Source organism: Ammospiza nelsoni, chromosome 2 (assembly GCF_027579445.1).
Source record: "Ammospiza nelsoni isolate bAmmNel1 chromosome 2, bAmmNel1.pri, whole genome shotgun sequence".
NCBI classification, from domain to species: domain Eukaryota; kingdom Metazoa; phylum Chordata; class Aves; order Passeriformes; family Passerellidae; genus Ammospiza; species Ammospiza nelsoni.
Window position 1 is genome coordinate 19450131 of NC_080634.1, and position 16518 is coordinate 19466648.

The 16518-nt window shown below is 40.5% G+C and overlaps 1 protein-coding gene across 1 annotated transcript; it reads right to left on the minus strand.

Moving 5' to 3' along the window:
* Positions 1-520: 520 nt before the first annotated feature.
* SH2D1B (SH2 domain containing 1B) lies at positions 521-9770 on the minus strand. Its single transcript, XM_059466878.1, has 4 exons — positions 9586-9770; positions 6305-6368; positions 3855-4023; positions 521-723 (listed from the first exon to the last, which is right to left on the minus strand). Exons 1-4 carry the CDS (start codon positions 9717-9719, stop codon positions 683-685), a joined length of 408 nt encoding a protein of 135 aa, XP_059322861.1. The 5' UTR covers positions 9720-9770; the 3' UTR covers positions 521-682.
* Between the last annotated feature and the right edge of the window lie 6748 nt (positions 9771-16518).

The following is a 16518-nucleotide window of genomic DNA, read 5'->3' on the forward strand; positions in this document are numbered from 1 at the left end:
GACATGTATGTACAACTTGTAATCCTCTTGTAATCTGCCAGAGCTGTTCCTCAACGTCAAAATATTTCAAAGCATTTTCCTCTGGTTGGTTATTTATTTTTTATAGCATGGATTTAACACAGCATTTTTGTCTTAATTTGCATTATTCAAGCTACTGACTACTAGTATTCCTTGACATTGCTGAAATACTATTCACTCCTCCAACCTCATCGGTAACATGAATTATGTGCAAAATAACAGATTTTGGGGGTTTTAAAGCATCTTAAAATGCTAATAGTTTTGTCATATATGATTTTTATCAGCACCTATCAATTCTGCCATAAATTACTGCTTTATGCCTATTCATTTAATATATTTATATTGCTGCCCTCTAGCAGAATGTTCACTCTAGCAGTCAACATCTTGGACAATTTGCAAGACACATACATGGACGCCTGCCCCCATACCTACGTGTGTGTGTTTGTGTCTGTAACAAAAATACTTCTTTTATTGCTGAGCAAACATGCATTATAGCTTGTACTGGATCTACTGGTTGAAGATACAGCTGCTCTGACAGTCTGCAAAAGGAGGAGGTAATTCCAGATGTAGAGCACAGGACACCCAGCTGGAAGATCTCAGCTGAGGCCCTGTGCCGGGGCATGTCCTGGAATGGCAGCTTCCGAAACCATCAGGTGCAGATCCTTCAGGGCAGGACATCAACATAATCAGCGCTGTCATCAGCTTCTGTGAAGTAATCAAACAAAAAAAGATGTCATTGCAAGGTGCTCTTCTGAAAGGCTGTGGGTGCAGCACAGCCTGTGCAGGGCAGGTAGCAGTAACTCAGTTTGGTTTCTCAGTGTGCTATTGCAGGGCCAACGTTTAGGCCCCCTGTCCTATGGACTGGATTCTCCAGGAAAAGGCAAAGCCTTTTCTGAGCCAGCAAGCACTGTTGTAAACAGTTGTATTCACATGATACCCCTTCTTCCTGAGAAACAGTCAAATGTCAGAAATCATCTGTTCCTGCTAAATCAAATCAGTCGCTGAGATATCTGTGACTCTCAAAATGCATCCCTTGTACTGTAAATAAATACCCAAGAGAAAAGTTCTCATCCCAACTAAAGGAGGAGAGCCTGAAAAATCCTGTTCTCTCTTACATTTTGTAAGATTGGTTACAGTTTTTGAGAAGCCAGGAAAAAGGCAGAAATTCAGTGCTTGGAACTCAAAGCTCCACTATGGAATCCTATTGCTCTTCAAACAGCTGCCCTCAGAAAAGCTGTTCCTAAGCTAGAAAACAAAGCTCAAATATCTCCAACCACCAGGATCATGTCCTCAGTGCCTTGAGGTGTTCCACTGGTTGTGCTGCAGTGCTCAGTCCCGCGTGCAGCAAAGCCAGCTGCTGGTGGCACGTGAGGGATGTGCTTGCTTTAGGGAGCACTGCTGTGCTTTGGGCAGTGCCTGTGTTTCGGAGAGCATGACATTTACATAAGCCCCTGCTGTGGACATGTAATAATGCAGCCTGAGAGGGAAGTTTGGAAGGCTGTATAAGTGAAATTTAAATCAAAATTTAATAAAAACAATTCCAAAGTAGCTTGATTATTTCTAAAAAGCCTTCATATTTATGGAAGCCTGCCTATATTTTGACATTGAAATATAAGGGTTTATTTTTCTCCCTGTGATTCCAGATGAGGACACTGTTCATCTTCAAGAAAAATTCCTATTGCAACACCAAAAATTTCTAAAAACATATCCATGTTACTGCAATATTTTCTGTCTCCCTGCAACAGCAATGATAAGAAACCATAACAACATTTTTAGAGCAAATGTGGCATATTTGCTGTGTGATACAGGTGACAAGGTAATGTTGATGACATGGGAAATGTGTCTCTGTGGCTTCCCCTCAGCAAGGTTGCTGGGGGTCAGGCCCCAAAATTGCAGCAGTGCACGCTGTGCTGGGGGAGCTTGGCCAGAGCAGTTGCACTGCCCTTATGTGTGAAACCCCAGCACAGAGGGGCTGTCTGTCAGAGTCTGAAATAGTTCATGCCTCAAACTTTGGTATAAAGTTCTGCTCATTATAACAAAAACTGTATAAAGAAGTTACAACCAAAGAAGCCTCCCTGAAGTTACCCAAACTACTGAGATTAGATAAAGGAAAACCCATTCTTCAATCACCTGAAACAAACAAGTAAACAAGGAAAAGAATGTGAGCCAAACCCAGCAGCCGTACTGAGAATCATCTCTGCCTTGCTTCAAGGTGGGGGAGGCCATAGCCGTCAGACCCCTTTTCTGGGAGGAGGTTTGTACAGATTTCTCCCCCAGCCGAGGTGGGGGGAGGAAGTTTTGGCGTGTTGTTTGCTGCTCAGGGGCAGTGAAACCATCCTCCCTTACACAAACTGGCTATGGAACCCCCAACCTTGGGAAGGCCACATCCATGGGGCATTCATGTGAGAGGCAGCTGAGAGAGTGCCTTAGTCCATCAAAGACTCCCTGAAGTGCCTCCCAGAGTCGTTCCTGAAGCCTTGCATCACAGGACTGCACGTGATGCAAAAAACCCAGAGTCTGTTGTAAGAGACAATGGCAAACTCTCCCTGCCCCAGGGAGGTGCCTGGGTTTTCCTACCTAGCCTGAGTGTATATTAAGCCACTGGATTCTGTGCATTCTGGGGAGACCTTCACCACCAAGAAGACCAGCTGAGAGGATCAAAGGAACATTGTTGGGATTCATGGAGTGGTGATATTTTCTGTCATTCTGTTTCTGCCTTCCCCACCTCTTTCTCCTTTCTCTTCTTTATACTCTCCTTTTTCTCTCTCTCCCTCTCATATTTACTATCAAATAAAACCCAAACTATTGTCACTGGCATATGGTCTCATTTGCACCTTAATTTGGGCAGAGGCATTTCTAATAACTTTAATAACTGGATCATAACACTGTCCCACACCACCATGCTGAGCTGCTGTTGGGCATGAGATGCAAATCACAGGGCAGGGTGGAGACTCCAAAGTTTTGTTTGCTTTATGATATCTGTACTTAGCAAAAGGATTTCCCTTACTCCTGTCTGGGGCTCTTGGCACACTCTGCCAGCGGTCATGGAACAGTCTCAGGGTTATTTTGCAGCCCATGGCCTGATGGATGCTGCAGCTCAGTGCTGTACAGCAGGAACATGAAGAATGGTGTGAGGGGTACTAGCAAGTTATCAACAGTATCTGCAGTCATGCTTCTCCAAACATGGGGCTGTACAACACAGTCTAAAGCTTTATGAGAACCTCTGTCTTTATTGTATCCATTAGCATAATTCTGTCAGGTAGAAGCATCATGCCCTCATCCTGCACCTGGGAGTCGTGAGCATAAATTAGCAGAAGAGCAATGAGAGGCTGAACTCTGGTTCCAAATCTGTGATCCTGAGCACAAGGCTATATGCTGATCCCTTAGTCATGTTTGAATACAAATCACAAGCTGGCTTGCTTGCCTGCCCATCTTAGAACTAACTGAGTAAGGGTTTGATATAAATATATCTTCAAACCTGGACAATGAAGGTAAATGACAGCCTCAACTCCCAAGTGCAAGGGCCTGGTATCTTGCCAGAAGCACATTGAGTAAAACTGGTTCTCAGTCTTCTCCAGCCTAAAAGCATCAACATCCATGAACGAGACAGCTGGAGGCAGCTTTTTTCATCATTGTGTATCTCTAGTGATTTTAATTTGTACATTTGTGAGGGTAAGTAACCTGTGAGCTAAGAATAACCATTTCAGTGAACATAAGAGAGAAGGGAGGATGTAAAACTTCTATCCATGCAAGACAATGTTTAGCAAGTATTCACCACAAACCTGTCAATGCTGTCATCTTTAAAAAACCCACAAAGGCAGAGCTAAGTTTCTCACCATCATAAACATTGTCCATTTCTGACTTGAACCTCTGGCTTCCTTGCAAGGCCTTCGGTTTCTTCACTGGGTAGCGGAGCTTTGTTATCAGTCCTTGATTTGGCTTTTCAAAAGCGTATATTAAGTCCTTTAATGTTTTGAAGGTCCTCTCTGGAACACCTTCAGAAGTCTGTAAGGAAAGGATAACAGAATGTGTTTGCAAGTTCCCTTCACATGGGGTTCCCTAAATTAAAAGAATGATAAGTTGTTTCTTATTTACGAAGAAGCTGTTTTGTAAACATGTTTGGTGACAGAATATTGCAGTGTCCTTAAAACACTAGGGAGACCTGTTTGGAACCATGGTTATGGCATTAAAAGTAACCTCCCTCACCATCTTTTTTTTTCCAAAAAGAACATCAGTTAAATTATTGGTGTAGATGTGTGCTGCAGCGATCCACTACAGCAGAGTGTTGAAAATTGACAGCATTACACACTGTACTCTGGTCTGAGAGCAAAAGTTAGGGATAACATATTTAGTTCTCACTTAAAATGATGCCTTTAAATAACTAGGTGACAAACAGAACTCAAACTTTTACAAAATATCAGCATTGGGAAGCCCAGATCATGTGCAAAAAACTGTTCTTTAGGTGTGGGTTCATCTGACAGGACTGAACTGCTCCTGCAGCTCAGCCCTGCGTGGATCTGTGCATGGACTTTACAGTGCTGTGTCTTCAGGGCAGTGACAGACAGTGAGCAGCCTACTAGTAGTCATTAAAAGAGAACGGGGCTTTCTCTTAATCTGTTAGCTAACAAAGAAACATGTATTTATTTTCTATAGTTTTCTGCATCCTTCATCTTTCATTCAGCCCTGGATGGACTGGGTGCCAATGCCTGTGTGTACTGGGTCTGGCTGGGATGAGTTAACTTCCTTCATAGCAGCCTACAAAGAGCTGTGCTCTGAATTTGTAACTGAAACAGTGCTGATAACACAGCCACCACGTTTTGGCTGTTGCTGAACAGTGCTTGTGCAGTACTAAGGATGTGTTTCTTGCACTTGGTTCCCCTGGGGAGTAGGCTGGGGGTGTGCAAGATGCTGGCTGTCCTATCTCACTCCATCTGACACTGTACTCAGCAATAAAAGCATAGGGAAAGGGAGGACGTTTGTGGTTATGTGTGTGCTGAGGCCTCACTTTCCAGGAGCTCACTAAATATCTGCCCCCTGATGGGAAGGAGTTGCTAAACTTCTTTGCTTTGCTTGTGTGCACAACTTTGCTTTACCTGTTTACCTATTACACTGTATTTTATCCAGGCCAGGATTTTCCTCACTATTGCTCTTTGTGTTCTCTTCCCCCAATCCTGTCCTACTAAGGAGAGAGGGAGTGAGCAGCTGTAGGGGTGCTTAGCTGGTTGGGGCCAGCCTGCTGCACTCTAGAAAGCTCATGTCTGAATCTGGCATTAAAAAAAACCCCAAACAACCTCTCTTCCACATCAATACATTATTTTAGTCAATTATCTTAGTGAGGCAAAATAACCTGATTTAAAATTTTTAAGAACTGAATTCTTCTTTCACACTATTGGCAAAAATTTATAAGGAAGAATGGGTTTGAAAAGTCTAAAAATATCTGAGTTACCTGCTGACAAGAATGACAGCATAACCCCAGTAGAGTGGATAAGGTCCAAAACAAAATATTTTTTGTCAGTAAACCATTCTTCATTATGGGAAATTTGGTCTTTCATGCAGAGGCAAAGCCACTAATAAGCCATAAATTACCAGCATATGAGAGCTTGGCGTGTTCTTTATGAAGTGATTTCCTCATACCACTTAAATGCTGCTTAATATTGGCAATCCTCTTGGCTGTGCTAGTACAAGCAGGGGAGTGAGCCAGCTTTTAAGTGTCCTTTCACATTTCCTGGGGATTTGGTTGATGCACTTGTTTTACTTGAATAAGCAGCATAATTTGTCATTGTCACTTCAGATGCCTCACAATCACACAGAATTATAGATTCTTTAAATCAAAAAGATCATTGCAATATCCCAGATCCTTATGAAATGCTGCATGCACTAGCAGTGCTTTCAAGTAGAAAAAGGTAAATAGGAACAGGAGAAAGTAAGAAACAGGAGAAAGTAAGAAAAGTTCATCAGTGCTATCAAAAAGAAATGGACAAATGAGAAAACAGCTGGTTAATAAATAATAGAGCCACTTAGATTATAACTAAATTCTACAAACACAAGAGCTACTTTTTGAGGTCATCTACAATAAGAATTGAGTAGAGAGCAAACTTGGAAATATTTTCTATAGTATTGTGTTTATGGGTTTTTTTTTAATCTATGATCATAGACTAAAATGATAATAGATTAACACTATCATAGATCATTGATCATAAATGAATCTAAGATATTTTAATATATGGGTTTTTTTAAATCTATGCTCCTTAATGCAATCTTTAGAGATGCAATGAGAGTTACTCACCTGTATTCTAAAATATCCTTGGTCTTCTCTGAAGATACGGTAAGTGTAGATGAGGCCCTCAAAGCTGTGAAAAAACATTGTGTATGTAATACATCACATTAACAAAGTGGACATATCTGTAAACAGTATTAAAGACATGAGAAGTGCAGTAAAATTGAATGAGGCAGAGACAGGAAAGCAAAAGAGAAGAGATCTTAGAGATTACAAAATGAGTGAAGGTTTAATATATTGAAATACAAGACTACTCTGACCAGGAGTTTCAAAGAATGTATGAACTAAGCCTAACACAGGCCTTTAACAATCATAATTTCATTTCACAAACAGCACTTCTTCTCATCTCTCTCTTATCTTCCTCACTTTTCTAACCTTCATTTTGTATTTCTGTCACAGGAAGGCTGTTGAATTCTTGGAGAGATGTAGGCAGAAAATGGCCTCCAGTCACTAGCACCCAGAAAATGATGGTATGGCTCCTACTTCTGAGAATAATGTTATTCCTTTGCATTTCCCAAGGTTTTAGTCATTGTTATTTTTTATAATAAGCATGTGTTTGAACACTGAGGCTACTGATGTCTTTGGATATATTTTGTCAACAGAAATAAAAGCTTTATCAGATACCACAGTAGCAGCAATTCAGGAGGTGGACTGGAGATCGTGACTGTGATCAAAAAAGGTAGCAGAATTGGAAGAAAATATACATCACAAACAAGTGAGGAGGTTGGGGAGAGGTGGGAGCAGCATCTGAAAACAAGTTTTTTTAACTTGTGTGCCAGTTCATCAGGAGGACTTCCGCTGTGGCTATGTGAAGTGAATTGTCATGAGAAGGAGAATCTTGGGGCAGAAACCTGGCTCAGGGCACTTGCACAAAAGTGAAGGGTAACTGAAAATAAACTACTTTGTTCTGCAAAAAAAGTTACTATGAACTGAAATTAGAATAAGGCTTTCAGTTATAATACGTTTAATTTAATTCAAAAAGTGGTATCACGGGGATGCATATTTTGGTTTTTGTCTTCTTGAGATACCTGTGGAAATATACATGTTCCTTGCTGAAAAGTACTTTTACAAATGTGAGTGCTTACAGAGACAGAGAAGTGACAAAAAGAAATACCAGGAACTGATCATTTTTGAAACTTGTTCCTTTCTGATCAAATATTAAAATGTTTCTGCCTGGATATTATTCAGGTACTTTAATTCTTACTAAATGAACATGAAAATACCATAAAAATGGAAAGTTCTGCCTCCTCATTAACTACTAAATGCTTACCAAGAGCAAGTAAAGGGTAAAAATAAACAAAATGTTTGGTCTGGAAGAAAGGCGAGGTGAGAGGGAAAATGGCATGTTGAACAGTAAGGAGAACAGTAGCAAAACCAGTAGGTCTGAACTGAAGTGCTGTCAGAGACCTGGGATAATTCTAGATGAAAGAGACAGTGTGCTGTGGAGGAAGAGCCATGCACCTTGCCCAGTTAGAGAGATGAATTTGAACTGGTCACACCATTCTGCCTCCCAGCTCCTCCACGGGAATGCACTCCCCCCCATATCCCAGCAGAAAAGGACAAGAAAGTTTGTTTGCTGTAGCAAGTGGATCAATGTCTCTGCCCACAGATCAGGTAATTTGAGAAGGGCTTATCAGTTTGCACATAAACCATGTTAGGTGCTAAACAAGGCGTTGAGATGCAATGCTAATTCAAAAGTTGCTTTTGAACATCACTAAGAGTTTCAGTGTTGGTTGCCCCCAGTTTTAGGGCAGTTTGCCTAGTGAGCCACTGCCAGGCAGCCCAGTTTCTGGGGCAGTTCTCAGCCAGGGCACTAATACTATTCCATGTGCTGTCTGAACACGAGCCTTGCTCTGACCTGTGCAAGCCACCATCTGTGTACTACTGCTGCCACTCTCACAGCTTAACTGTGGCATTTGTTCATGTCAGGATTATAGGCAAATCCACTAAACACTTAAGTTTTTATCAGCTTTTAACACTAAAACCCACAAAAGCAAATTGGAAGGCATGATTTTTCACGTGCCTACGCAGAATATTGTGGCAGGCAGATATGACAGGCCAAAGTGTGTCTGCAAGACATCACAAGACAAATCTGCTTTGCCCTTAAAAAAAAAAAAGATTAAAGGAAAAGCAACTGTGTTGGTGTGGCCTAACCCAGGTTCTAACATTGTCATTCTTCCTCTGTGTCAGGTTCCCCATTTGTCCCTTGTGACAAGGTATACATGTGCCTTCGCTCCCACCTCCTTGCCCTCCCCTCAGCCCCTGCATTGTCTCATTCCACACCATACTGAAAGCAGGTTCCTGTAGCTGCCTTGCTGAGGGCTCTGTTTGTCCCCAACTTGCTATTTCTCTTCAACTCGTTCTGTTATTTTGAAGATCTGCTTTCTTCTACCTGCCAACCCAGTAGTACTCCATTTCTCTCTCTCCTTTTCTCCCCTTTCCATTGATTTGTTTCACAACAAATTCATTTTTAGTGATTGATAAAAATATCTTCTCATATTTGTTCATTAATTAGATGTTAAAAGGTTTTCATGTCACATTCAAACGTATCTGCAATAAGAGTGCAAAACCTCATAGGTTCAACAAAGACCTAGATTCTAGTTTTTAAACTTTGAATGCATTATGAACAGATCAATTATATATGAAAAGAGTAAAAAGGGAAATAAAAGTGCTATTCCTAACAGAAAAAGAAAATAATAAAATTTTAATTGTAGTAATTAAAGCTTTGGACTAGAAGTAGCAGTTTTCTATGCCCATCTTGTCTGTGGATTTGTCATATAAATTCAGACAGAACTTTGTAATTTTCAGCCTCAGCCTATGTTCTTACATCAGATAAAATTCCTTTGAAACACAAGACTGAGTTTTTATCAGACAGAAAGTCTACAAAGAAGGAAGTGTTTTGTAACATGCCATGAGACTTTTCAGTGTCTCAACAGTGCTAAAATGCTGTTTACTCATCATTACAGAGGCAGTTACTTTGAGTAAGGATCTTAGCATATTTTGGCAGGCTGAGTTATTTTCTCTGGGCTGCCCTTATTGTCTGCAGAGAGAGACCAGCATCACCAGACTACAGTTCATTTATCAACTGTTACATAAAATAGCTTTTTGGAAATGCCTCCCCCTTATGTGTCACTATAAAGGAAACCTAAAACAACCAGCACTACCTGAATACACAGACATGCTCCCTTGGAGTCTGTTAATATCAGGGAAGAACTATTAATTTTAGAGAAGATGATTGTTGTCTTTGGATCCAACTGAAAGCTCATAAACATCAGTATTAGAGTACTTACAAAACACAGAGACACAAGGCTCCTTCCACACTCTCACTCTCCCGTATTAAATAGCTGCCATTCTTTTTCTTCTTGCTCAGCAACTCTTCACAGGTTCTTCTTGTTATTTTTCCATGAAAAAATGGGAATTCCATGGACCAAAGAAAACAATGTGTCCTGCCTTTCAAAGCAATTCTAGAGCAAGTCAGAAGCCTAGCATGAGAAGAAACCTTATTCCAAAGGCAGCTTCCTGTGGATGTCTGAAGTTGGAGGTGCCAAGGACACACAGGAGTTCATGTGTGTTGTTTACTGAACTGTCCCCAGTGAGGTGGGTTAGCTCTGCAGCTTGACAGCTCATGAGCTCTGTGGAGGCAGGAAAAGGTTGGTCTACACTGGTCACAGTCCACATCAAAAAGTAAGACACTTTTGTCACATTATACCAACAGATTTTTGGGTTATGTATCACACCTCTAGACTATGAAATACTAAGTTGACACTGAGGTATAGTTACATTTTTAAGTTAACTTTTATGTTTAAAGTGCCTCAAAGCCCAGCAAATAGGGTCCTATGCTTCAGGAATAATTCAGGACTGTATAGGAGGATAAAATTATGTAAAAGTACTCTTGTCTTTTTTTCAGGTGATTTTGAGAAGAGAAAATAAGTATTTGTGATATTTTAATCAGCATCAGTCATGAAGCCATAGGATGTGCCAGAAAAAATTTGGCAATTCTCTGTTCATGCAGAGGTTTAAACAAATTTCATCAAAATCAGCTGTAGAAGGACACAAGGTGTTTAATGGAGGAACAGTGTAAGATGCAGGGACTGCTGTCATCTTGATCACAGTGAAAAAAAACCTGTGAAAAAAACAAGGTAAATACTGGTGGAACACTGTAAGGAAAATCAACCATGTTTTACATGCAGCTGTTACATTAGTGTTTTTTCTCTGACAACTTTGTACACACAAAAATCTTATATTAACATTTGTGTGTTTAACTGCAAGTTGATCATGCGTCACACTAAGACCATTTCCAGATGGTATCTTAGTTATTTCAGGAATAAAGTACCTCTAAAAAGGTACTGTTTTGTCTCAAAGAAATGTAGAAACCTAAGAAAAAAAGATATCTCAAGAGAGAAACCGAGAAATGGCAAGTCCAAGGTGATGCTGTTGCTGAGGTCTGTCCTGCAGTGACCACAAGTTACTGATAAAACAAATCCTGATCACCAAGGGGACGAAGTTGTTTATGTAGTTAGATCCTCCAGTTTCAGCTGTCTGCAGACAGCTGTATTTGGAATAAGTCTTATTTTATCCTCCAATGGGATGGGGATAGTGATATTGGGAGGGAAATATCCCAGTCTTCTAAGCATCCTTAAGAACAAACATCCTTATGTGACAAAGATTCTCCTTCTTATCAAATGCATTGGTATTTTCCTCAGGTTAAAACTGTTTGTGGCCTTTTTTTCTACACATTGTATAAATAAACATTTTCCGTGAGGTATTGTGAGGTGAATGGCTTTTCCAGAAGCCCAGCTCTGCAAATGAAGAGCAGCAACTGCTCAGCACTGTCCTGCTTCAGGCAGGTACTCTGCTTGCATTGAAAGGAAGGTAGATAGGAAACAACTGCAAATTCCTCTTTCAAGAACATAATAAAGAGACGTTCTTCACAATTTTCCCTGAAGGTCTCATTACCTAGGTGTAAAAATATAAGACAGTAGTTTTGGTAGATCTTGCAGCTCTGAATGTAGAATTTACCTAAAGTGAAACAGCAACCACATGCTACCTGCTGTCAGCTTAGCAGAGTGTTTGTCTGATTTAAAAAATCCTAAGGAGGAGAAATGGGGCTGGGGTCTCCTTCCAGCAGTAGTTGCCAGCTGCTGTCCCAATCACCTTCCTCCTCAGTCAGTCTCCACAGCTCCCTGAGAGCATTCAGGCATTAACATTGTCCTTTTACCTCACCTCACCCGTCTGCAATACTCAAATGGACCTGAGAATAGGATTGAATACTTGATTTAAAAGCAGAAATCATTGAAATGCACTAGAGAAAGAGATCTGGGAGGGAAAAAGGAGAGAGACTGTAAATATGGTCTGGTCAGTCACTAAATATATGTGACTAAATATATGTCACTAAAATATATGTGTGGGTGTGGGGTTGTGTGTGTGTTTGAGGGCTAATCCAGAGCAAAACCACGCAAATATACAACAAATATAAAACAAATATACAACAAACATACAACAAATATACAACAGGACTTGCAGATCCCAGCCTGGGACACGTGTTGATGGATGCTGTGTAACAACTGGCAGGTGGGGGATTTCCTGGTCAGTCACCACAGAGCTGCACCGTGAGGCTCACCACAACTTGTACCACACAGCACTGAATCTTTACAGTGCATGTAGGGCTCACATAACAATATATTTCCATGGGCCTAATGTAACCTAATGTAAACTCTGAGCAAACATTTCCTAACACAAACATTTCCAGCTTAACAAATCTCGCAAGTATTTTTGGCTTACACAAACCTGCATACCCTGCCTCCTCAGTCAAGTCTGAAGAGTGGTAAGAAATATGACTTGATGATCTTAAGTCTGATATAATGTATGATAAGAGACTTGGGGAGCTGAAATGGCAGTGATGCCCCAAGGCAGTGGGGCTTGGGTGGCAGAGGCAATTGCACCAGGCTGAGCCTCTGGGAATCTTAGCTACACCAAACCAAGCAATAGCTCTCGGTAATCTGTGCTGAAAGTTATTTTACTCCATTCCAAAACAAAATAGGGTTTTTTTTTTTATTTCGCATCCACTTAAGGAGATTTCACAGTTCCTAGGATAGCCTCTTGCAGTGACTGTCCTTTCAGATGGCAGAGAACAGGGGGAAAACAAAGTTCTTTTTCCTGAGAGTCTGTCTCTTGGCCTGCTTCTACCATAGCATGGGAAACAAACAGAGTTTCACTTCCTAAAAATCTTCTGTATATCAAAACAAGCACATCCTTCAGTCAATCTTGCACTTTCTGAAGTTATTGCAATCACTTCTGAAGGAAGTCTTTTTCCATAAGCCGCCTTTTCTTGCGATTGTTCTCTTTACTTTTCTCTGACACCACTTTGGCTACTACTTCTATAAAATTTGATGCCTATAAGTAAGCAAGTCTTTTGATTAGAATAGCAGGATAGTTAGCCACTCTTTCCTTCACAAATAGGTGCTAGAGAAACAAGACGTGCAACATTTTGGCAGCAGTGCCAAGCCCTTGTTGACGGTTTAGGTCATTGGTTTTTTGCCATTCAGCTGCCTGGACAAATTTTCTTTTTTTTTCCTCCTGTTATTGTAAAACATAGCAAGGCTATTTCATAGTGACCCCTCATATTAACAAGCACAGTTGGAGCTCTGGTTCTGCAGTGTCTCCTGGCTGCAGCTCCAGCACAGGAAAGCTCTTGACAGTGTCTTCTGTAAGAACAGGAAATCTGGGGAGAAGCTAGGCTGCGTGGCAACAGTGAGGGTGAGACCTTCAGCGAATCATCAGGCACAGTGTGGGATATCGGGGCTAAATAAAAGCTGTGGTCAAAAGCAAAACTAGTGTGCTTAAACTGTTGTGAGTAAAGCAGGGAGCTGAAGGTCATTTGTTATCTAGCCAGAAAGAAAAAACAGCCACAACATAAGAAAACTGAAAGTAAGTTGAGTTCTAGCTAAATCTCCTGAAATATGAGCTCTTGTTGATTTGGGTCTGCAGTCCCAGTCCTGTGGCTTACTCTATGAACAGAACCAATAATGTTTTTGCAAGAAGAACTGTTACAGCAAAAAATTACATTTAATTTCAATTTACAGCTTTAGCATGATATCTACATCAGGCTGTACTTTTGCAATTTACTGTGCCTGGACACAAAGGGATTTTTTAGCAGCATCTGTTGATGGCAAGATTTACTTGATACTGAAAGAAAAATCATTATGATGTAAATTTAAGAAGAAAATTGAACTAGTGTGTCTGTTACTTAGAGATTGCTGCTACAGCTGTCTGTGGAGCCCCAAGGCATCAGAGCTCTCCCATTAGCTTTCTAACAAAATATAAACCTAGGAGGAAAAACCTGTTTTATAACTCTCTTAACATACTGCCCATTTTTTAAAATACAAGTAAAGAGAAAATGGTAGTTCAGAATGAAGGTGGTAGTCCAAAATGAACTGAGAATGATAGTTCAAACTTGTCTGTGCTAAAATTTGAATTAAAAAGTTACAGAGCCAAACAATTAAAAAAAGGTTTATAAGACACATGAATATATGTAAGTAGTGGGTTTTGGTCTTAAAAATTATCTAGAATGTTGCTTAAATGTTTACTTAAAGGATAGAGACATAAAACAATAATTTCCTTCTCACTGGCAACCACATTGTCAGGGTTCAGAGTGATCCATATAATCTCCCTGAGATTATAATAGCTGCAATGTTTGTATTTAAGTGTTATGATATGCCTCTGAGGCTCTTGTTAATAGATCCCTTGGAGTGAATTAGAGTGAAACAATACTGAATGTCCAGTTTATATATGAGGCATACTTATTTTAAAACAATTTAATTGCAGCAGAAAGAAGGAATGTAGCTGTTTATTTTCTACAAAAGTATAAAAATATACCCTGAAAATTCAGCTTCTAAGACATCATTCATTGGTCTCAAATATCACATAAATCAATTAATGAAATGCAGTAAGAAGTTAGCTCACATCATAATGCCCCCAAAGTACTGCCTTCCTGTAAAGAAATGTGCAAATAAAGCTGTAGGAAGTGACAAACCTCACTTACACATAATCACATTTCTGTACTTCCTTTACATACTCCATCACATATAACTGCACTATAAAAGTTTTAGCTTTTGTCTTAATATTTGACAAGACTCCATCCAGGGTGTTTATCTGTCCTTCACATTTAGAGTCATATTAACAGTGCCATCATTTTCACCTTGTGAATTTTCTCTTATTAGTAGCTCTTTTTACCATTACTAATATGGTAACACTTATTTCCCACCCCATCCCCCATAGCAGTGAGGCACTGAATAATGTAAAGAAAAGCAGGATGACAACACACAAACTTAAGAGGGCTCTTGCATTGTTTTCTAAACCACTGGGGTGCCAGCATTTAACTTTTATCCCACAACTACCAAACTTCCTTCACATAACCCTCTTCCTTTCCTGATGGTCTGGGCAGCACTACAGAGAGGTGGTCAGAGAACCAGGCTCTCCAAGGATGTGCAGTCCGTGCACAGGACAAAATGATGGTCCCAGCTCTCAGGAGTTTACAGGACAAGTTCACACAAGGCTTGGATTCATATCTTGGGCAAGACAGACATGAATACCCATACAGAAGCTTATGCTTGAAAGTATCAACTTTCTAAAGCTAAAGGCTAAAACACAAATAGGAGTTTAAGTCACAGACTTAAAAATATGGGGTCAAAAGAATAGGCCAGGAGAACTGATTAAAGCTGAATTTATGGAGCATGTCATAAGCAAAGAAAGCACTAAGGCTGCCTATCTGGGTTAAGCCAAAAGCCATCATCCCACTTCCAAAAACGGTTACTAGTGGGTATGTAGAAAAAGAAACAGGAAGATACACGTTTTTTGTACAAAGGTGAGTACAGTTCTTGTACATAAGAGGATAAATACTGTGAAAGGACAGCCAGGATAGGAACCTTATCTGTAAAAATCAGTAGGAAAAAACATGTCCTGCTAGACAGAAGCTGCAAAGTTCAGATGAAGTCTGAATATGGGAACCTACAGATGCCCCAGCAAAGGTGACATTCAGCTTGGTGTCCCTTTAGTTGTGCCTTGTGGTAGAAAACATAATGGAAGAATGGTTTTAGGGAAAACCGGCTTGGTAGCCCTAGATTCCAAGAGAATGCATCAATAAATTTAAAGGGTTGTGTTAGCCAGTTGTCTCAGTCAAAATCTTCTGTGATTCCTCAAAGAAAAGCCAGAAGGAAGCAAAGGGAATCCCTGAAGGAGAGTGGAAATCACAACAGAGCAGATCATAGGCTAGAAGGGAGGGAGGCAGACAAAAGGGGCACAGAATAAGCAGCAGGCCATGGGAAGCATAAGTGAGATGCTGTAAGGAGTCCTTACAGTGAGGGTCACTAAGAAGAGTGGCTGGTGTCTCACGGCCAGTTCCGCTCACCCAGCAGGTCAGGGGCTGCGGTCAGCCACACGGGAGGGAAGGGCACAGGAAAGGCAGCAAAGGAGGGAAAGGAAGGGAAATGGGGAAAAAAAAAGATTAATGAATGAAACAGAATCTGATTTTCCTAAACAATCAAAGGCTGATGAGAATAATAAAAGGGGGAAAATATCTAAAGACCATTTGGCCTACTTTTGTTTAAAGACACAGCAAGCACTGATGCTTGCTCATATGACAAGGGATTCATTAGGGCAGTATGAAGTACAGGTATCATGACTTTCATGTGAACATAGCCCATGAACTGCATTGCAGGATGGTTTTCCCACACTGCTTCAGCTTCTCTGATAAAATTAATTTTTATCTTCTCCAGCACAGTTGTATACGAGCAGGTGAATTTTTCTCTTTTTCAAGGGCAGTTTATAAAAGTGACCTGAGTACAGACCATGAGAGGATTCCCAGCTTTTCTGTGGATTTCAGAGCCCAAGAGCTTCACTTTGGCAGCTTACTATTTGCCTGCAAAGGCACCTGCCCTCTCTCCATGAGACACATTCTCCCTAACCCTTAGCTGGTTTCCTCCTAGATTTCATTATTTTGCAAATAATTAGATGAAAATTTATGAAATTAGATTGTAGTTTAGCATTTCAGCCCAAATCAGTTCTTGTAGACCCCCAAACTAGTTAGACAATCTTTGTTCTTTTTGACACAAATTAGTAGAGGCCAACATTTATCAAGGGCTTTGTGTTTTTACAGCATGCCTAGGCTAGAAGTGCTGAGCCAGGCAGGAACACGCTTTCTCTCACTTGATTAACAGGGGAAAAAG